The following is a 23,876-nucleotide window of genomic DNA, read 5'->3' on the forward strand; positions in this document are numbered from 1 at the left end:
GGCCTTAAAGGTTGTGAAACACTGATTTTAAACCATTCATATAGGGGACAATGTAATGTCCAGTCAACATAATCAGCACATGTTTGACATGTAGGAGGAAAACTGACATACTTGGAAACCGTGCTTGGAAGCTTAATTACTAATGACTCTTTTTATGGTGATATGTTAGCATTTGATTGAAGAGCGATCGAGATGAGGGGTTGTAAAGTGAGCGTGATTAGAAACGAGATAAAAAATATTGTATGGTGCTGTCAATCCCAAATCTATAGCTGAAACAACGTGAGTGGTATGACACAGTGAATAGGCACAGATACAGTGTAGCAGTTCTCAGTGGTAAACTAAGTTAATGTTGATAGTCCTAGTTGAAATGAAAGAGTATTGCTCAGTAAACTAACATAGGAAGAACATGCAACGACATCTGGTGGACTCAAAACTGCATGCTGTGTTGCTTTTAAGTTTATACAGTAACTAACCAATACTAATCAAGCATGAGCTGAAACTGATCCATATCATTAGCATTCTAGAACTTTTTTTTTTAACCTTGTGGGTTTTTTTTTTTTTGGGGTGGAAGAAGAAATTTTCTTAGTACAGACAATACAGGTATAGTACAGGTCTTACTGTGCGTTAACCAAACAACCTGTTACAGAAGCTTTGTGCACAATTGTGCATAATGCTAAGCTGTCATGCACACAATTTATTTCCAGCCTTTTACGTGAAACTGTGATATATAGTTTGAATATTCATTCATAAACAACTGTACATCACTGGAATGCTGTAAACCTTTGCTATCCAATGTTAATTAGCCCTTCACTGTATGTGGCTTAATACAGGTGGGATCTTTAATGAAATTATATTCACGCAGCTGTGACTTGCTACTTGCCTTGGCATATATGTGTGCAAATGACAATGTATTAATGAAAGGGAGCAGACAACATGGAAACTTGTGAGTTACTTGAAAGAAAACACCCTTAAGTATGTAAAAAAAAAATTTATATATAAATAAATTTTGATAAAATTTGTTTATTACAACATACACAAACAATTTTGACCCACTGATAGGGCAACCTCATGCATAAGAGGCTACACCAGTTAAATGATACTATGTTTTGTATCTTGAATAACAAAAATGTTGAATGTGAAAATGATCATCTTTACCTAAAAGGTTCACACAAAGGGAGATGGAAATTATGAGCCAAAACGCATCCTTTTTTGAGGAATAATTCTGTGACAAACCTGTACAGTGTAAAGAAAAGGTAATGTGTTGCATGTGTATCCGACATACAAGTATTTTGGTGTTTTTCTGGCCTTGAAATTCACAGAAAAATGTTGTATGGGTTCTAAAGAGTAGCAATAGTTATGAAGCCATAAAGAAAATTGGGTAAAGGAAATGGTATTTTTCCTTACATTTAAGTCCGTTTATTCTTCACTTTCTACTTAATTTGTCGTTTTAAAAAATGTTTCCTTGAATGAATAATATGAACTGTAAAATTAGCAAATCTAGCCATTTTTAGATCAGATTATTCACTTGCACTATAGAATAAGCTACAATCAAAACTAATAATAATGTATTTCAGACAAACTGTGGGGGGGGCAGGCTAGCTACAAAATTAATCCGGTGCATACCATCATTAAAGGTGGAATAATTCAGTCTTAAGAAATGAAATGCATTAACCCCATTAGGTTACAGCTACTGCCCGAAAGAATAAAGTTTGTTTAGCATGTGAAATTTGTAAAATATTCCTGTTATCTACAGTAGTTTTGCTCTAGTCAACCCAGTTTGATAACTCTTGTGCCAAAGAGTGTGTGTCAGGTTACTTAGTAATTCTAAATTAGGCCATTATTAATGGTGGTATGTATGACTGGGCATTGCAATGGATTGGCACCCTAATGTTGACAAGATGGGCATCTATCCCTGTGATTTTTGAGTTAACTGGGTTGAAGATTGTCATTGACTTCAAAGCCTGCCTGCATTTTGCCCTTTGAGTCAAATAGAGTCTGGAGCAGATGAATTAATGATACAACAAGTCTTAAATTACCTTAAAACCTTTCATTGTGAACTTTCTAAAGTATCTAAAACTGGGCATATCCTTGGCGAAGTGAAATATCAGTGTGTAGTGAAATATTAACAGGCACATAGAAACTTGTTATATGAATTAATATTACAGACTTCTGCTAATTTAAAATATAAGGGTGGATTTGCACTGCTGCAATTGTGACTCAGCTTAAATGTACAGCCGTCCTTTTCTGAGTCTGATCTGAATGAAGCCTCAAAAAGATAAACAATCTTCAGTTGTACGACGTGTTAGGCAGCACTGCAAAGCTGGTGATTAATAGTTTCCTTGGCAACATATTCAAAGACCTTCTGCAGATTTTACAGTATAGAAATAACTGAAGCTGTGATCCCCAGTCTGATGTGCAGATCCTGATAGATACTCTGCTATTTCTTCCTATGTTTACAATCCATATGCCTTTATACTTAGCCTGATTCTTCACCAGGCTCATTTGGTGTCTTTATGCATTTAATCAGGAAGCTGTTAGTAAAGTAAATTTGAAATTCTTTGACATGTGGACTTGTGTTCACAAATAAAGCTATTCTTTTTCTGCTTGATATTCTGTATGCATTTTTTCTATAACAAATGCCCAGTTACAGTTTTCTATTATGTGTTATCTGTCTATACACAAATGTCACAACTTGCACTGTCTAAACTAGATAATTATTGATATACTGTAGGCAGTTTTTTATTAGCTCAAAGCTTAATGCAAGATTAGACATACCATTTAGAAAAGAATGTTGCAGACTTAAAGTATTGCTTTCATGCCTAAATTTATCCAGTCTCTAATGCAAATTTTTACAATGATGTTTCTATATAAAGTTGCATCACAGTAGCTAACATTATGCTTCTAAATGCGTGGGTAGATCACCAGGAGATCTGTTAAGGTATATACTGTAATTACCTCTTGAGTATGTAATGCTGAAATGTCAGGGCATTGGGCCTTGATTTTAAGAGATTCTGATTTTTACAAGCATAGAAGTGAAATGGCAGCCTGTAGTGTGTGTATCTGTTTTTTAAAGTACAGGTAGCCCCTAAGTTACAGACATCCGACCTATGACTTACAAATGGGGCTGCAGCTGCGACGCATGCGCCTCAGTAATTGCCGCTCTGTCATCTTCGGCCTGGGGAAGCTGCAAGCAGTGGCTGGACGGGGGCTGGAGAGGGGCGATTTTGCTGCTTGTGCAGTGTAGTGTCCCTCGGTTGGCTCCCAACGGCAAGTGGTGACACGTGGTTCATAGTCACCGGGGCCACAGCTATTACTTGTGTTTAGGACGGAGGATTGATGGGGCGGTCTGCTGCCCGCCCACCATGCCGCTCTAGCTACTGCTCCTGACTGGACGCAGGCTGGATGGAGCGGAGGGGGTCGTTTCATTGAGAACGAACGGGGCAGCCGTGTGTGGTGGGTGGACGCTGCAGGCAGCATACTGTAATGGAGGTGACTGTGTGGTGGGCTGGTGATGAACGACTCCTCGCCACCCCCATTCATTCTCAATAGCAAACTGTTACGTACATAGCAGGAAGTTGCCTCTTCAGTACATCAGACGTGCTGACGACTGGTGCCTTCCTGCTGTGATAGCGTGTACAGTGCTCTGCAGAACAGCTCGTCTTAACCTTTTGTCTTCACCCTTCAAGAATGACTCTGAAACAAATCTGATGCAAGTGCTGGTGATACAGTGAAGAAGAGAAGAACCATCACATGGAAAATAAAGTAGAAATAACAAAGGTCAGAGAGAGGTGAAGCTCCATCGTCATTCATTGGCAGATCACTTGGTTTTGGTAACAGTCGGTCAACAATCTATCTATAAATATATATAAATATATATATAAAAAATTTATATATGAATTCACTAACGGAGCACAAGACAGAGAGCCCCACCCACCAACTCTAAGACCATGGGATACGCACGACACAGACCCTCCCGCCATCTCTAATCCTACTTCCGTGCCCACCGTCGCTCTCGTTTAAACAGCAATAATTAGCAAGCAAACAAAGATAACTGGCAGTAACAGTGCAAAATTCACAATCGGTATGCAAGTTTGAAAAGATAAGCTTTGAGGGTAGTTTTTAAATGTGTGTTTGAATCGAGCTGATGTACTGTATATGAGAGAGAAGAGAATTCCCGAGTTGAGGAGCACTATGAGAGATGCTCGAGCTCCCATAGCACCGAGTTTGATGCATGGTACAGAAAGTACAGCTGCAGATGAGAATCTGAGTGAGCGAGATGAGTGTCAGTCTGTAGGAGATCGGTGAGGTTGTGGAGAGCTTTAAATGTTAAGAGCGGTATTTAGTATTGTATTCTGTAGTTATTAGAGAGCCAGTGAAGTTGAGAGAGAATAGGTGTAGTATGTTCAGTGGATTTAGAACAGCAGGTTATTATCCTGGCAGCAGAATTTTGAATAAATTGTAAGCGATGGATACATTTTGTGGGATGACAGATAGAATACCATTACAGTAATCTATACGTGAGGTGACTCGGGCATTAACCAATACTTTAGTACTGTGTTGCGTAAGAACAGGGCAAACTCTAGAAACGTTTTGGAGATGGAAGAAAGCTGTCCGCGAAATATTACTTATACGGGAGGAATTATTTAATAATTAATTGCCATTATTAATGTACAAATGGATATAAATTGCATGTAAACGATTCGCCAAAATCTGTTGCATGTAAACGATACTGTTTAAAACGTTTTTTTCATCAGAAAACCCAGTTTCCACGTCTACCTGTATTAGTTTAAATGGCACTTTTTACCACTCGCAATAGGGCGGATGAGCTGACTTACTGTCTCGACAGGGCAACACAGTTAATGCGGCGTCTATCTATATATGTCTGTTTTCCGTAGCCTGCTACAGGAAGGTACTCTCTCGACCATTGGCATTGGTTTCGCTCCTTGCTATTTTCGTTATATTGCGACGGTGGTTTCCTAGCCCTTTTATTATTCTGAATTCTTCTCTCACATTTTTCTGCTACTATTCTTACACCGCCGTATTCTACGACGGGCTTCGGCTAGTAGCATTCATTAAAATAATGTACCTGTTCCGACTTGCATACAAATTCAACTTAAGTACAAACCTACAGTCCCTATCTCGTACATAACCCGGGGACTGCCTGTACTGTATACTTTTCAAGGATTTGCTATTGTTGACTTTTTTCACTTGTGCAGTGATCTCTAATGTATGATGTGCCTTAAAATGTAAAGTTCAGACTCCCTGCCCTCTGTGCAGTGAGATTCAGCAGAGCGATCAGGCTATCTCTCTTCCAAATTTGTGAAGGCATAGCTGAATGATATGAAGCTATACCATATTGGAAAAAAATGTAAATCCTATTATCTCCAAAAGGTAGAGAGAGGTGACCGTTTGCTGCTAGCTTTCTGTCTGCTATCCATTACAATGCAAATTAATTCATGATTGAAGTCTACGGCATGGCTCTGCTCAAGCAGTTAATGGAACGACTAGCTGCACAATGTGTTATAGAAGTAAAAGTAAATGTTCATGTTGAGACTGATGATGTGAGGTATTGCACATTCTATAAAAAGTATAATTGTGGTTTGTTCATTATTTAAGGAAAAAGCCACTCAAATGGCACTTAAGGTAAAGGACATTTCCAGAAGTGTTATACACTGTTAGGCAAAATGACTAACAGTATTTTAAATACCGTCTGGAATCTAAAAGTAAAAAGTCTGAATTGTTATTTGTAATGCAAAAGTAATTTTACTTTTGTGCAAATTGTGTTTTAGTTAACACATTTTAAAACTTCCTACATATACCACAAGTGCATGATGCACAGATTAAGTGACATAATTATGGTCACACAATAAGTGGGAGATGGGGGTTTGCTTCGATGCAGTGGAGCACCATTTAAATACAAGGGGTAAGTCTGAGTTACCAATAAATCCGCCAGTATTCAAAGTGAATGCCACAGTATCAAATATCTTTCTGCTTACTTTGTGTTTTAAAAGACTCTGTGCATGCTGCCTACCACACCCCATCTGCAGTTAAATAATGACAAATCCTAAGCTTTGCAGATCAGCATAAACAAATTTCACAGCAACAAGCTCACGGTAGTCATTTACTGTCTGTGGAAAGCATCCATCATCAAATACTCAAAACCAGTGCTGAATTTGTTCTTAGTAAGCCAAATACTAACACATTTTGAGCTGTTAACACTTTGAGCATGCGTATGGTCTCTGCTAGTCTGACAAATTTTTATAAACCTCAACATAGGCATCCTCAAACTATGACATTACTAACATGAATATTATTTGGATTTTACCTTGAATGTGGAATTAGCTTATCTCTATAGACTGAAAGAACTATGGCTGCTAGAAGCATACTCCTCTTTTGAGATGTCACTAAATTCCAGAATGTTTAAATAATATTCAATTTTCTTTTTAAGGAGTAACACTGGATGCAAAGATTATGTAGGGAGAAACTCGCTGTGAGATCTTACATTACATTGCTAGGATGTTTATTGTTCTTGCTTAACTTAAGAAAGCTAATATACCTTTCATAACCAGACACAAAATTAACATCTATTATCTAAAACCAGAAAAAAAATACTTCAGATAAAAGATGTTAAGTTTTCCTTTTTTAATTTGTGAAGAATCGTTGTTTTTCAAAACAAAGTCTGCTGGGCCTCTGTAACCATTTTGTTTTATTTTTGATGTTTTAAATTTCATAAGGGACTATTCTTTCATATAATACATTGAAGTGGCATGGGGTAATGCTGTTGAATTTTTTTTTTGGGGCTTAATATGACCTCTGTTTGTCATATGGCTTTGTTATAACTCCTTCATTAAACCAAACAAATATATATTTAAAGAAAAAAAAAAGTATTTGTCCTTGTTTGTGTTTTTAAATTGCAATACCTTTTTATTTGATTGCATGTTTGCCTTTTATTTTTGTAAAGGAAGTTACTGTAAATTTAGACATTGAGTATATGTCTAGATTGCAGCTATTCTGACAGTTTGTTGAAGTATCTGTGTGCCTGTACATGGGCTTCGTCCCTATAGACTTGTCAGTATTCTAACAAGGCAGAGTTCATGCCGACTGCCTGGTATAAAGCCTTAGGAGGATTCTTCTGGCTGCCAGCCAACCTCAGTTTTTAAATGTTAAGAATTTCTCTTCTTTTTCACTTTTAACTCTCTGAGGAACTTTAGCTGCACATATAGCTTATTTAAAGATGAAAATGCAGCTTAATTAAAAAGGCAGGAGATGAGGGAGGTCGTTGCTTTGTAGTGATTTTGCTTGTGTATTTGGCTGATCAAGCAATGGTAGGATTTTCAAACATTGAACACTTATTTTATTTTTATACTTTTTTGCTGCATTTAGATTGTTCCATAAATTCACCGCTTTAGATTTTAAATATCCTCTTAATTGTATTGCATTGTAGTACACTATACCTACAATCAGAAATTGCACGAGATAAGTATTTGTATTCATCTGCTTTTATTTATTTTATTTTTTTTGAGAGATTCAGCCATTTTAGTGCTTCACTTTATCAAACAATCCCAACAATCTTGAAATAAGCTCTGAGATGGCTGTACTCATGATTTCCAGTTGCCTGAAAGCTAAATCAAGGCATTCGCTCATTCAGGCCTCTTTATACCTTTTCATTGTTTGATGGCACAGAGGTTCCTCTGTTTCAGTTTCTTGACAACTTCGCTGTTGGTTGCACTTTTTGTCAATTACACCTTATCTGCTCTCGGGTCTTTTTATTTTGTCGTGGATTCCTCCGACTATAGTTAAGTCTAAGATATCACTTTATGGTTTCTGAACTCCTTTGTGTCTTGGATTCATTTGTTTCCCCTCATGTTCTAAACAAACTCTGTACTTAATCGTATCTTTTTATAGTTTTCCTTGAGTAAAGTGAGTGGACATACATAAGGAAACAACAGTATCTGCCGTCATCTACATTGATGATTCCATTTATTCCTTTCTATTACTTTGCCATGATTGACTGTCCACATTAAGCGACAATTGGAGGTTTGTTGAAATTACACTTAATGTAAAAGGTCTAGGGGTCCTATTGGACTTTTGTATTGTATCGATCAAGAAGACTAATAGGAATTTAAGATTCTTAGTGCAAAGTGTAGAGAATAGGTCAAGGGAGGTCATGCTTAAAGGAATACTCCACCTAAAAATGTATATGTATTGTTTTTGTTACTTACTCCCCATGTATTTTGCAGTGGTGGCAGAGAAAAACAATCTTTCTGTGCAGAATGGAACGAAAATCTGGCATAACAGAAGTCAATAGTGATGGGACACTTGACCAATGAGTGAGATGGGAAGAAGTGGGCCTTAAAGTCAAAAAAATCACATCCACAAGCCATTATGTTTCCAGGTTAGGTTATCTTGACCTTGTTATTGTGAAAAATGTAGGTTAATAGGATGGTGAGCTTGTTGGGCCGAATGGCATGTTGTTTTAATTGATCTCATGCTCTGTCTTGGCACAGAGTGGACTGATTTCATCAAAATTTGTTGCACTTACTTTAACAGCATTTGTTGGGAAAGTGTAATCTTTGTTGAGACACCTTTTAAATAGAATACAGTGTATACTCTCTACAATCTACTGGAGGAGGGCAGTGTGGCAATGAGAGGAGAGAGTATTGAAAGAGTGAGAGAAGGAAAACCCGTATTTGTGCTTGTGCTATTTTTGGAAGATTTTTGGTAAATTAACCTTCCATTATTTACTCATTTTCAAATTTTACCTTGCGAGAGACTATTTTAGTTTGTATATTATGTTTATTTTTTATTTTACTTCTCCAGACAGCTACTACTAACTATCAAACACACTGACAATTCAGATTAATTAAATGTCAGCAGAGTTGTGTGTATGGGTGAGAACAGGCTCATTCTTTCACAAGTTTGGTTTTTAACACTAGAATTCCTGAAGCCTACGAAAAAATCTGTAATCCCAGCCCACCTTAAATCCCTTCGCACCTCTACCATCAGCATCTTTTGTTTTGTAAATGCGTCAAAAGCAACCTACTGTCCCATCCCCCGCCTTGACGGCGCTCTGCTCACAGGCAAAAAAACCTCTGTTGATTGACATTTGAGCTTGAGTTTTTATCTCATTGACAGCCACATGTAAATCTAATGCTTTTTTCCTTTGGTTATATTCTTGAATAAAATCGCACCTGTTTATTTGATATTTGGACAAAAGTCTTCACGCAGTATACTCATTTCGTCATTATTTAACATGGGGAAAAGTTTCTGCTTTAGGTATGTGTTCAGCATTTCTCACATTTACATTTATTCTACCTAACGAAGGAGCCTTGGCTTGAGCTGGGAGACCTTTTTGCCTGCAAGTTGAGCTTCATCAAGGCATGGGATGGGACATGACAGCAGGTTGCTTGTGCTAATCGATGCATTTACAAAACAAAAGAAGTGATTAATTGTACTATCTCTGTTCTCTTTAAATACAGTGATCCCTCGCTATATCGCGTTTCGACTTTCGCGGCTTCACTCCATCGCAGATTTTATATGTAAGCATATCTAAATATATCACAGATTTTTCACTGGTTCGCGAATTTCTGTGGACAATGGGTCTTTTAATTTATGGTACATGCTTCCTCACTTGGTTTGCCCAGTTGATTTCATACAAGGGGCACTATTGGCGGATAGCTAAGAAGCCACCCAATCAGAGCAGGTATTATGTATTAAATAAAACTCCTCAATGATATATGATATGCATCCCGCACGGTGCCGATTGATTTTTGATTGTTTGCTTTTTTCTCTCTCTCTGATATTCTCTGCTCCTGATGGAGGGGGTGTGAGCAGAGGGGCTGTTCACACACTGGCCTAGAGGATATGGACGCTGTTCTAAAAAATGCTGAAAGACTACCTTCACATTAGTCCCGTATTTGCGGCTGCTTTGTCTGGCGGTACTTCACATACTTTAAAGCACCTTGTTTGCTTTTCTCTCTCTATATCTGTCTCTCTCTGACATTCTCTGCTCCTGACGTGCACTTCTTTGAAGAGGAAGAGATGTTTGCATTCTTTATAATTGTGAGACGGAACTGTCATCTCTGTCTTGTCATGGAGAACAGTTTAAAATTTTGAAAAAGAGACAAATGTTTGTTTGCAGTGTTTTAGAGTCCCCATCTCTACAACCCTCCTGTGTTTCTATGTAAATCTGTGACCCAAGTGACAATATAAAAATAACAATATAAACCTATGGTTTTTACTTTGCGGATTTTCTCCTTTACCGGGGGGTTCTGGGACGCAACCCCTGCGATCGAGGAGGGATCACTGTATGCCTCATTTTTACAAAAATATTTAGTAAAATGTGATATCCCTCTTGTAGGAACAAAATAAGGTAAAAATGCTACAACTTTCTAAACGATTAACTAAATTACCAAATGCACCTGAATGTCATACTCTATGTATGTTTTCTTGCAAACCTTAAATCCTTTAGTACCTCAGTTCTATGCTCATTATATTTTCTGTATCTTTCATCATCTTTATTTTCATTGTTGAGTACCTCTCTATATACAGTACAAAAAAAAAATCCTGGAAAGGAAATGCGTGATCTTCTCGGAAGACATTTAAAAGACACGCGAGACAAAAAAGACTGGCCACGGAGTGTCTCGCGGGGACCGTAAACATGAGACTTGGTGCCAAGAGATTGTCCCAGGGCCATCTCGCGGGGACATGGAACATGAGATTCTCGAAAGACACGCCCTTCTTATCAAATAAGAGCACAGCCAGCGGTAGCACACATAGAGCAGCGTGGAGAAAAGAGACCTTTGGGAGAGAAAAAAGGCAGATAAAAGATTATGAAAGCAGTGGAATTATAAAGGCTCAAACAAACGATGGTGCGATAAACATGCAGAGAAAGGTACAGAATATGAAAGCAGTAAAATTCGAAAGTATTGTAGTGTCCCAGCCAAGTTGAAGCCTTTTTTCTTTTAAGTCACTATTGGGTCCGATTGATGAAGGGTGGAATACAGCACGGAAGACTGATAGTGGGGTACTGATTGATGCGGTGGGGGGCAGGTGCTAGAAAGTTGTGTTTGGGGGTTAAGAAGATGGCGATTGTTCAGGTAGAAGTTTTGTGACACTTTATTATGTCGGTCGCTACAATATCAAAACAAAAGATAGTAAAGATCACATTAGCACAAACAAAAGGTAATTAATCATCAGAACCAGGTGTAATTGAAAAAATAACAGGACAAAGCGACGTCAGAAATAAAAGGCAAAGAGCACTAAACAAAGTCTTTTCACCTTCATTCAATGCACGAAACTTAGATTTACACAATTCTGGACCATACGCTATGAGATTCTGTGGTCCCGCAGCAGTTAAAGCAAGATTCCAAAGAAGAAAAAAAAAAAGCTTTTAAAATTGTATATTCAATTAAACAAACACAGGGGTTGGCGAGCGAAGTGAGCAGGGGGCAGAGCCCCCTAGTATCAATAAAAAAAATGATGAAAAGTAGACCTCTTTTTTTCACATGGTTTTCAGTTTTACTTTTGTCCATTTGGTTTGTTTTATGTGTCATATGTACACACAAAGTATTCACATCCCACAAATACTTTTCACATTTTATTGTGTTACTGCTTCAACTCATGATGTTTTAGTGAGTGTTTTTGTCAAAAAAAGTGTCCTGTCAGTATGGAAAAAAATAATAAATTTTATAGTTATTACTATGTGTTCATCATTGTTTGTCACATCTTCTTTATTCCCATTTCTCATACCTTCCTGTAAAGATACATCCCTTTTTCCCCCCATCCCTTATCATGCCATCATAAGTTAAAATGGGAGAAAATCTAGTACGATTACAATTAGTAAAAGGAGAACAGCAGAATTTTCTAATATGCTACAGTAAGATCTGTTTGCATGATCCCTTCATGCCAGCATGAAGATGCTTTTACTATCCAAAATGGCTTTCACATTTTTGGCCTATTAAAGTCATCTCATCTACATTAAAGCTAGAGAAAGTTTCTTGGAGCTAGATCAGAAGACTGTTGTGGGAGAGTGACAGTCTCGCAGCCTAGTTCTTCCAAATCTAAGCTTTACAGTCTGGCAGTGTGTAGGTGTGTGAAATGTTGCAAGAGAACACCTTTGTAATGCTTTGTGCTCATATATTAAAGACTGAGTTTGCCTTCTTACTTGTGTGGTAAATCTGTTATGTGAATTATTTATTCTTTTTTTACACACTACAGTCTACCCTGATTTTGTATGTGTAGTAAATTGTTCAGCTTTTATTTGTTAGAAAACCCAGGCAGTCAACATTTACAGACTACTACCTGCTCATAACCACCTTCGTGCATTCGTCCTAATGAGATAGTCAACTTGAAACAACTTAAGGATTGTTTTGTTATTTATATATTAGTAATATGTGAGATTGATTTACTTGATTTTGGTGATTTTTTTTCATGCAATTGTTGCCTAAAATGCCCTACAATACTGTATTATACTGGAGTAACTTGAGAAGAAAACAGTGTAATTGATGCATGGCATTGTGAACAGCAGTAAAGTTTTTTCATTGTCTGGACTGAAAGTTTGCATTTGAACCACAAGTTTCTGAAAACTGAATGGGTACCAAGTTGGTAATATACGTACTGAAACATGTTTGATGAGCTTTACTCCAGTTGAACTTAGTATTAATATCTTAAAACATGGTGGGTGGCAAAAAGACAGATATAATGGAATTAAATGTAATGCTTTGCATGAGGGTCAGAGCTGCATGTACTTTTTCCATGTTGTGTTCTTCATTTTGTTTGTTTTTTTTTTATCTTTTTCATAGAAATCGGACAATGTAATCACTGGTTTGCTTGAAATCTGCTTATTTTATATGTAATTATTTTATAAATGAATTTTAAGCACAAGGTAAGCATTAATACTTAATGAATGAAACAACACCGAAATTGTGCTGACATTTTTCTTGCAAACAAGGCTTTAGTTCTATTTGGCACTTAAGGTTTTTAGCATACTATCTTGTGCTTGGTTTGTGATTGACATTTAGTGAATCAGGAAACCCGTGAGAATTTAGTCTGCATAGCTTTCTGTCCACATTTTCTTGAGTACAATGCATAAGGCTGCACAAACCTTTTATTTCAGCATTGTAAAACATTAAGAGGATTTTTGGAATTTGCATCTTTTTGTGATGCACATGAAAGCGTCTGTCATCCACACAGAGGTGTGCATTGCTACAGTTTTGTAAAATAGACATTAAACAATAGTTATGTAATCGTTGAACTACTGCGTAGCTTACAGTACACCCCTAAAATTCACAGGGGTTATGTTCTAAAAATACGGGTATTCACTGATGATGAAGTAGCTATGCAGTACGATGCAGATAATTTATAACTCCTCGGGTGGCGCCTCTTTTTCAGGAGGAGTCGTATCTTTGTATGGATCTTCTTCTGGTGGGGTTTTGTGCTGGCTTTTCTTTACAGGTTTCAGGAACATTGTGATGGGAAGTTGCTACATTGTTTCCTGTAGCGAACTGCTGGTACAATTTCCATGCTTTCTCATGTTGCTGTCCAAGAGGATGTTTTTCTTCCTGCAATCGGTGTTCCATAATGCCAAGGCAGATTCCATCCTGACGATAGTGCAAAAACAGTTATGATCATAAGAAATAAAACTATCATAGAAACTTAGATACGGTACTCCGGATCGCTGCCTTGTTCTTTATGTAGCGTATGATGCTTACATTAATGCCATAGTGGCGTGCTACTGCAGCATAACTTTTTAGTTCCCGGAGCAAATCCAGTAGTTCAACCTTCTCCTGGAGTGTTTTAAACTGCTTCTGATGCTTAGAGCCAGAAGCCTTAGAAGGCACAGGGTGTTTCGGAGACATCTTGTACGTTTTAAGAATAACAAAATGAAAACAATAACAAAATGGAAAACGCGAGTACACTCGCCTGGAGACGTGTCACAGTGAAACACTCAATCAGCAGCAAGGAGAAGTGAATAATGCTCTCGGATTGGCTACTTTCACCATCTCAAACCGCGTTTCCCTCAGCGGTGGTAAGCCCACTCAGCTGGAGACGCGTCACAGGGCAGCAATCAATCAGCAGCAAGGAGAAATGAATAACACTCTCGGATTGGCTACTTTCACCATCCCAAACCGCGTTTCCCTCAGCGGTTACTTCCTGTTCTCTCTACAGCACAGTATTGCCACGAAAAAAGCCATAAATTGTGGACTTTCCAACAATTAATAGATTAATAGATGCTTTGCAATACATTTCTCTTTAAAAGAAAGTGCAAATATTGCTGCATTAAAATAAATGTAATTTGCCCAAAACTGGCCTTGGCACCGTGTCCATCTGATGTAGGCTTCATCCCTGAATGTCCATCTGAAATTCAACATCCTAGGCCAGTCATGAAGAATTCTATCTGGATGGCCTCTTGTCTTCATCAGTAGCAAAGAAGCAAGATTTACAAATATCTTCTAGGTTATGTTAGTGACCACCATTTGTGAGTCATTCATAAGTGTGTGTAAGTGGAGCTTGGCAGAAGATGTATTTCTGGGATGCACAAACCAGTGTGTTTCTTTGTGCCCGTCCCAAGCCCGGATAAATGGGGAGGGTTACGTCAGGAAGGTGTAAAATTTTGGCAAATCAATATGTGGACAACAATACAAATTTCCATGCCGGATCGGTTGAGCCCTGGGTTAACAACAACCGCCACCAGTACTGTTGGCCAACAGGGTGCTGGCGGAAATTGGACTACGGTTGGCCGAAGAAGAGGAGGGAGACATGTCCGGAGGCAGGAGGAGGGGAGGAAGGTAAAGAGAGTGGAACTGATGGTAGGAACATTTAATGATGGCAGTATGACTTGTAATGGGAGAGAGTTAGCAGATATGATGGAGAGAAGGAAGGTTGATATATTGGGCGTGCAAGAGTCTAAATGGAAGGGGAGTAAGGTGGATCGGAGGTGGATTCAAATTATTCCTTCACGGTGTGGATGGGAGGAGAAATGGGGTAGGAGTTATTCTGCAGGAACAGTATGTCAAGAGTGTTTTGGAGGTGAAAAGAGTGTCAGACAGAGTAAAGATTATGAAGCTGAAAAATAGTATGCCCCCGCAAGTTGGGTGTACAATGGGTGAGAGAGAAGATTTTTGGAGTGAGTTGGATGAAGTGATGAACAGTGTACCCAAGGGACAGAAAGTGGTGATTGGAGCGGATTTCAATGGGCATCTTGGTGAAGGGAATCGTGGAGACGAGGAGGTGATGGGTAGGTATGGTGTCAATGAGAGGAATGAAGAAGGTCAGAGGATAGTTGATTTTGCCAAAAGGATGGACATGACTGTGGTGAATACGTATTTTAAGTAGAGGGAGGAACATAGGGCTGCGTATGAGAGTGGAGGAAGATGCACACAGGTAGATTACATCCTTTGTAGAAGAATTGATCTGAAGGAGATTGAAGACTGCAGGGGAACGTGTAGTGTAGTTAAGCAGCATAGGATGGTGGTCTGTAGGATGACATTGGAGATGTGGAGAAGAGGGAAAGTGAGGGCAGAGCCAAGGATCAAATGGTGGAAGTTGTAAAAGGAAAACTGCAAGGTTGAGTTTAGGGAGAAGGTGAGACAGGCACTGGGTGGCAGTGAAGAGTTCCCAGACATCTGGGAAACTACAGCAGATGCAGTAAGGATGACAGCAAGAAGGGTGATTGGTGTGGCATCTGGAAGGAGGAAAAGGAAACCTGGTGGTGGAATGAGGAAATACAGGAGAGTATACAGAGGAGGAGGATGGCAAAGAAGAAGTGGGATAATCAGAGAGATGCAGAAAGTAGACAAGAGTACAAGGAGATCAGGCACAAGATGAAGTGAGAGGTGGCGAAGGCTAAGGAAAAGTTGTATGATGAGACACTAAGAAGGGAGAAAAGGACCTGTACTGATTGGTTAGACCGAGGGACCGAGCTGGGAAAGATGTACAGCAGGTTAGGGTGATAAAGGATAAAGATGGAAACGTACAACCAAGCAAGGAGAGTGTGTTGAGCAGATGGAAAGAGTACTTTGAGAAGCTGATGAATGAAGAGAACGAGAGAGATGAGGTTGGATGATGTGGAGATAGTGAATCAGGAAGTGCAACGGATTAGCAAGGAGGAAGTAAGGACAGCTATGAAGAGGATGAAAGATGGAAAGGCCATTGGTCCATATGACATACCTATGGAAGCATGGAGTTGTTTAGGAGAGATGGCAGTGGACTTTTTTAACAAGATTGTTTAATGGAATCTTGGGAAGTGAGAGGATGCCTGAGGAGTGGAGAAGTGTACTGGTACCGATATTTAAGAAAAGGGGGATGTGCAGGACTGCAGTAACTACAGGGGAATAAAATTGATGAGCCACAGCATGAAGTTAAGGGAAAGAGTAGTGGATGCTAGGTTAAAAAGTGAGGTGATGATTAGTGAGCAGCAGTATGGTTTCATGCCAAGAAAGAGCACCACAGATGCAATTTGTGCTCTGAGGATGTTAAAGGAGAAGTTTAGTGATGGCCTGAAGGAGTTGCATTGCGTCTTTGTGGACCTGGAGAAAGCATATGACAGGGTGTCTTTAGAGGAGCTGTGGTATTGTATGAGGAAGTCGGGAGTGGCAGAGAAGTACATAAGAGTTGTACAGTATATGTACGAGGGAAGTGTGACAGTGGTGAGGTCTGTTGTAGGAACGACGGATGCATTCAACGTGGAGGTGGGATTACATCAGGGATCAGCTCTGAACCCTTATTTGCATTGGTGATGGACAGGTTGACAGACGAGATTAGACAGGAGTCCCCGTGGACTATGATGTTTGCTGATGACATTGTGATCTGTAGCGATAGTAGGGAGCAGGTTGAGGAGACACTGGAGAGGTGGATATATGCTCTAAAGAGGAGAGGAAAAGATCAGTAGGAATAAGACAGAATACATGTGAGTAAATGATAGGGAGGTCAGTGGAATGGTGAGGATGCAGGGAGTAGAGTTGGTGAAGGTGGATGAGTTTAAATACTTGGGATCAACAGTACAGTGTAATGGGGATTGTGGAAGAGAGGTGAAAAGGAGAGTGCAGGCAGGGTGGAATGGGTGGAAAAGAGTGTCAGGAGTGGTCTGTGACAGACGGATATCAGCAAGAGTGAAAAGGAAGGTTTGCAGGACGGTAGTTAGACCAGCTATGTTATATGGGTTGGAGACGGTGGCACTGACCAGAAGACAGAGCTAGAGGTAGCAGAGTTAAAGATGCTAAGATATGCATTGGGTGTGACGAGGATGGATAGGATTAGGCATGAGTACATTAGAGGGTCACTTCAAGTTGGACGGTTGGGAGACAAAGTCAGAGAGGCAAGATTGCGTTGGTTTGGACATGCACAGAGGAGAGATGCTGGGTATATTGGGAGAAGGATAAGGATAGAGCTGCCAGGGAAGAGGAAAAGAGGAAGGCCTAAGAGAAAGTGTATGGATGTGGTGAGAGAGGACATGCAGGTGATGGGTGTAACAGAACAAGATGCAGAGGACAGAAAGATATGGAAGAAGATGATCCACTGTGGCAACCCCTAACGGGAGCAGCCGAAAGAAGATTTCCTTATAATGAATATAGGTATCAAAAATATGCATTGTAATAAAAATAAATTTAGAAGATAGTGCTTGCTTTTTTTGTACTGTACAATAAACCTTTAGTTGTTAGTTTGTGTGTTTCCTTTGTACATATTAGTAAAACTAATCCACTTTTGGTTAACTTAAACATTCTTTTATTTCTAAGTAGAATTTAACATTTAAAATTGTACTTAAAAAAAAAAAAATGAAAACAATAAGTGTGTGTATGTTTGTTTTTTTATATCAAACTGTGTAACGTTCACCGTTCATAGGATGTTAATTACCTAATTCAATATGTCTATACTGCAGATGGTTCATTCTTTGTACTTCACTTAAGCTTGTGTTTAAAAATTCATGTAAACTTTCTAATCACAGAATCAAACTATTTAAAGTGTCTAAGCTTGTAGTCACAGTAGACCTTTGACTTTAGGTTCATTGGGCCCACTTAAATCATCAAAAATGATTGTAGCTCCTTCTATTAAATATACATCATTAATGTCAAAATGTATTAATTATGTGAATTTTGAAATCTGAGTCCTTATGTAGGACTGGTAAAGAAGTTAAAATAAATACATATATTTGCAAACTAGACAACTAGGTAGTGTTAAAAGAAGAATGTGGTGACTGAGTAAGGAGAAAAAAAGTATAGAATAGTCTTACTATATCTGATAGAGTGGCATATAGTCCAAAAGCTAAATTGCTGCTGAAGTGAACATAAGAGCAGTTTTGGTGAAAACGTTCATCCCTGAATGGCTTTGCTTTCCTGAACATCTTATATTTCCAAAATGTAGTCTGGTCAAGATACTAAGTGTACAAAGTTCTGATTTCAAATAGATTGCTTTAACTTTTTTTCATTGAGTTGTAGTTTTCCATGTGTTTTCCACTGCTACACAACGAGAGCTACCCAGGTGTGCTGTATAAGACTGTCTCTATGAGTGGGCGAAGGGATATGAAGCAGGTAGGAAGATGCCTCCAAAGTGCTCACTACATGCCGTGTCTACGAACGCCAACCTTCAAGCTTCTTTTTTATTTACTGGCGTCTCAGATAGTCCCGCCCCTTTTGACAGTTTAGCATGTGTGTAGATTTCATTCTTTTTTTGTGCTTGGTGAAATTATGGTTTGCCTTGGGATTTTTTGGTTTACAAAAAGTGTGCTATTGCAGAGAAATGGTTGGAAAACACTGGTCTACTTGAACCTTAGCTCCTGGCATGCTAAACAAGTTCTCTGAAGAAGCCATCTCACTTAAAAACTGACCCTGTCCATTACTTGTATTTTTATGTGGTATTCTTTGCATAAATTAACAACGATACTGCAAACTTGAACAATGGTTTGGGATAATCATTACACTTCTGTTTTGCAGAATTTTGTCATTGTATTAAGGCAGTAAGCACTGTAAGCTACATGGCAGTATGCCAAGTTAAATACAGAGGTACTAGAGACTTTTTTTGGTTTTAGTGCCAAAGATAATGCATTTTGCACTTATGTGATATGACACTGATTCAATCTTCTTACGGAAATGTGAAATGAAAAAAAAAAAAAGCATTTTTTTATCTTTGCTACTTTTCTTTAGTATTGCTCCAGGACTGCCATAAACCCCCCTGAACCCATGTCAATATGTATAAATGAAGGAAATGAATATCAGTACCACGTACTGATATGTGGCAAGGTGTAAACTGTGTAATTTGAAACTTTTAAATAAACTTATTTCTCAAAATTTGTAAAGGTTGTATATAAATACAATAATTTATGTATGTAATTCTTTAGGTTCACACTTAACATTTTTAAATTATTCTTTCGTAATACAGGTGCTGGTCATAAAATTAGAATATCATGACAAAGTTGATTTATTTCAGTAATTCCATTCAAAAAGTGAAACTTGTATATTAGATTCATTCATTACACACAGACTGATGTATTTCAAATGTTTATTTCTTTTAATTTTGATGATTATAACTGACAACTAATGAAAGTCCCAAATTCAGTATCTCGGAAAATTAGAATATCAATTAAGACCAATGCAAAAAAAGGATTTTTAGAAATGTTGGTCAACTGAAAGGTATGAACATGAAAAGTATGAGCACGTACAGCACTCAATATTTAGTTGGGGCTCCTTTGGCCTGGATTACTGCAGCAATGTGGCATGGCATGGAGTCGATCAGTCTGTGGCACTGCTCAGGTGTTATGAGAGCCCATGTTGCTCTGATAGTGGCCTTCAGCTCTTCTGAATTGTTGGGTCTGGCATATTTCATCTTCCTCTTCACAATACCCTATAGATTTTCTATGGGGTTAAGGTCAGGCGGGTTTGCTGGCCAATCAAGAACAGGGATACCATGGTCCTTAAACCAGGTACTGGTAGCTTTGGCACTGTGTACAGGTGCCATGTCCTGTTGGAAAATGAAACCTGCATGTCCATTAAGTTCGTTAGCAGCAGGAAGCATGAAGTGCTCTAAAACTTCCTGGTAGACGGCTGCGTTGACCTTGGACCTCAGAAAACACAATGGACCAACACCAGCAGATGACATGGCACCCCAAACCATCATTGACTGTGGAAACTTTACACTGGACCTCAAGCAACGTGGATTCTGTGCCTCTTCTCTCTTCCTCCAGACTCTGGGACCTTAATTTCCAAAGGAAATGCAAAATTTACTTCCATCAGAGAACATAACTTTGGACCACTCGGCAGCAGTCTAGTCCTTTTTGTCTTTAGCCCAGGCGAGACGCTTCTGACGCTATCTCTTGTTCAAGACTGGCTTGACACAAGGAATGCGACAGCTGAAACCCATGTCTTGAATACGTCTGTGCGTGGTGGTTCTTGAAGCACTGACTCCAGCTGCAGTCCACTCTTTGTGAATCTCCCCCACAGTTTTGAATGGGTTTTGTTTCACAATCCTCTCCAGGGTGCGGTTATCCCTATTGCTTGTACACTTTTTTTCTGCCACATTTTGTCCTTCCCTTTGCCTCTCTATTAATGTGCTTGGACACAGAGATCTGTGAACAGCCAGCCTGTTTAGCAATGACCTTTTGTGTCTTGCCGTCCTTGTGCAAGGTGTCAATGGTCGTCTTTTGGACAACTGTCAAGTCAGCAGTCTTCCCCATGATTGTGTAGCCTACAGAACTAGACTGAGAGACCATTTAAAGGCTTTTGCAGGTGTTTTGAGTTAATTAGCTGAATAGAGTGTGGCACCAGGTGTCTTCAATATTGAACCTTTTCACAATATTCTAATTTTCCGAGGTACTGAATTTGGGACTTTCATTAGTTGTCAGTTATAGTTATCAAAATTAAAAGAAATAAACATTTGAAATACATCAGTCTGTGTGTAATGAATGAATCTAATATATAAGTTTCACTTTTTGAATGGAATTACTGAAATAAATCAACTTTGTCATGATATTCTAATTTTATGACCAGCACCTGTATATTTAAAAAAAAATGAATGAAAATGCAACCTCGACCATAGCACTGCCTGAGGTGATCACCTTGTTGCCAGCCCTGGATGTGATATTTTATTTAACATGTTAAACAGGCCACATTAATGTGTCAACTTTCCTAGACCTAATTTTTATGTACATGTATGTATGTATAGTGTGTGTGTGTGTGTGTGTTTATACTGGTATATTTTTCATGTGGTGTAGGAGGCATAGCTACTGCTATTCCAGTGCCTTGTTGTCTGTGTGGAATTTGTACATTCTCTTTTCATCTATCTAGAGTTTCCTCTGGGGACCCTCCTACATGTACCAAATAAATGAACATAAATTGAATACTAGACCAAAAAAATTATTTTATAGTTAGCAAAGGATAAATATAGTGCTGAATCTTTTTTTTTTTTTAATGGATACATTTTTCATTCACATTTTTTTCTTCCATCCTTGGGCAAGACTGTGTGCAAGAATAAAGCAAACATATGGTTGGCTTCAGTCAGCAAGTTTATTCCAGGAAGCAGATAGTTTTCATGCTGCTCTCCTACACAGATTTAGATTCTAGGGGCTGGGCTTTCACTGTCGCTAACGAAGTCCTAGAGAAAGTTTTACTGCAATTTTGAAAACTACATATTGTGGCAACTCCTTGTTGACCATGAGGCTTCTAAAATTAGCAAATGTACAGGATTATGTGAAAGTGGAAGTATTTGACAGACCTTTGGTTTTTACAAATCAAACTGCTCTTATTATGTAAGTTGCCTTTACATTGCATTCTTTATTTTTTTATTTTAATTTATATATGACTGAAATGTAATTAAATTGAGAGCTTTAATTTTCTGCTGATGAAAAATCTGTTTTTAATATGGCAAGCTTGTCATTAATGGTAATTTGCTGTTTAATATTTAAACTTTTTTTTTAGAAAAATTGGAAGTTGGTTAGTATCAAAGGTTTTACAGGGCGTCTTATATTCCTCTTTCTTGCAACCAAGCATATCTCAGTACAATTGAACATTGTTCTATTTTCTGCATACCATGTTTTCCTTTGATTATTTTGCCCTTCTTGGTTCATTTAAGTCCTGTATTTTGAATACACAACGAGCAGCTTTACTTTACTATTAGTGTTGCTGAATCGTTGTGTGGCATTGTGTGATATTCCTCATTACAAAGAATAAATTGAAGTATTAAGACTATTGCTATATATTAACATTTGATTCCGTTCTGTGCTTTAGTTGTTGATTTTTATTCCTGTATAAACTAATTTCTAATAAGGTGTGTTTTTACATTTAATAATGTAAGTTTATTGGAGTTATCTAAGAAATCTGAAAAAAGGCTGGACCCTCTGGGCCTTGCATTATTGACATAATTGGTTGAAGCTCTGGTTTATAAGGGAATATTACTATCTTTAATGCTCACTTCTCTTTCTACCCTGACATCATGTCGTGTAGTTGCTGTGAATGACTTGTGGCTTATTTTAAAGAATAATACCCATGTCCTGGTAATGCCCTATGTAAAATTTTTGTTATTCAAAACCATTCTTTTTAATTATATCCAGTTCCGGCGCTTTTTTGGTAAACATTATCGCTTTAAACTCTTCTGCCTTAAATTCCTAGCTAAATTGTTTAAAAGAAATACCATGCTACCTTATAGCTGTCTTCTCAATGGTTCTTGTGGATTTGGATTTGCCCCAGCCCACCTTCTATGAACTGATATTACTTGAGTCCTAAAATGATAATATTGCAATACATATATATTTGTAAAGTTTTGGAATATATGAAAAATATATGTAATATAGTTCAACCTTTTCTTTATTTAATTGAAGTTTTAATGAAAATCATATCCCAAGAGGCAATATTATTGATATATTAAAAATAATCTGAGAAACTCTTTCCGTAAACATTCCAACTGAATTTTTGTTTGTAGTGAAAATACATTTCAGTTATCATGATGTTCTCCATAGGCTAGCAATATTCAGTTGTTCTACATAATATGACCTTTGTGCTGAGTGAGGCTTTGAGATGAGCCCTTATGTCAGCCAGCAATTCAGATTAGCATATTTGCATACATGTACAGTATGTTGCCATGTAATACTCGTACAATAAATTGATGTTTTTTTTTTATACATTACTAAACTTTCAATCAAAATATGTTTCTCCTTTCAACCCTCAAATAATGATCAATTATTAAGGCTAACTAGTAATGGGGGAGGAGCATCCTGTCATGTTCATGCTTCACCTCTATTTTCTTATTTTAAGGACATTAGCCTTATTTCCTTTTGCTGCTAAGCCAGCAATAAACTTTGGCCAGTCAGGAAAGAAACATGCAAAACATCTGGAAGACTTTGTGGAAACTGTAGGAACATGTACAACAAGTGGCTTTTTGCTTGACTGTTTTTTCCTCTTTGATTACATTAGTTTGTCAATCCTAATTTCAGGGTAAGGTCTGCATTACAGGTTGCAGGAGTTTTTGTAAACTGCATCTTTTATTGTATAAAAAAATCTCAAAAGCAGTATTCTATCTGGTTTGAATTTTTCTTTGCATGTATTGATATAATGCAATTCAAGTTTCATAACAGTCATTTGCGCTATCTCAGTGAACCATCTGTATGTTGTTAAAGGATTGTTCCACTCAAATGTGTTAACTTTCCTATGTAGTTTTTATTGATGGCTGAAAAAAATTAATTCCATGATTGCATGCAGAATTAAGGTAAGTCTATAATAACCCATGACATATAGTAGCAAACAATACCAAAATATCAATGAAAAAATCTTTGTATTTGTATTGCATAATCCACAAAGAGGTTTGCCTTTCTTTGGATGCCCCCACTTGCAGAAGTGTCACTGTTAATATAAGTGTGAAATAATGGTGTAACTTTTCCCACAGGTACCCCTACT

At 38.0% G+C, this 23,876-nt stretch overlaps 1 protein-coding gene across 9 annotated transcripts in view; it reads left to right on the forward strand.

Moving 5' to 3' along the window:
- Window positions 1-23,876, forward strand: part of enah (ENAH actin regulator) — a 248,100-nt gene that overhangs the window by 46,064 nt on the left and 178,160 nt on the right. For 6 of the 9 annotated variants that reach the window (XM_039749055.1, XM_039749056.1, XM_039749059.1 and 3 more), the window contains exon 1: window positions 21,627-21,736. The exons of 1 other annotated variant lie outside the window; for it this stretch is intronic. In XM_039749055.1, the coding sequence (XP_039604989.1) occupies window positions 21,642-21,736 (95 nt within the window). In that variant the 5' untranslated portion in view covers window positions 21,627-21,641. Of the gene's footprint in view, window positions 1-21,611; window positions 21,737-23,876 lie in introns of those variants that run through there. 2 more of the 9 variants (XM_039749065.1, XM_039749066.1) reach the window with 2 other exon arrangements.

Source organism: Polypterus senegalus, chromosome 3, assembly GCF_016835505.1.
Source record: "Polypterus senegalus isolate Bchr_013 chromosome 3, ASM1683550v1, whole genome shotgun sequence".
NCBI lineage: Eukaryota > Metazoa > Chordata > Cladistia > Polypteriformes > Polypteridae > Polypterus > Polypterus senegalus.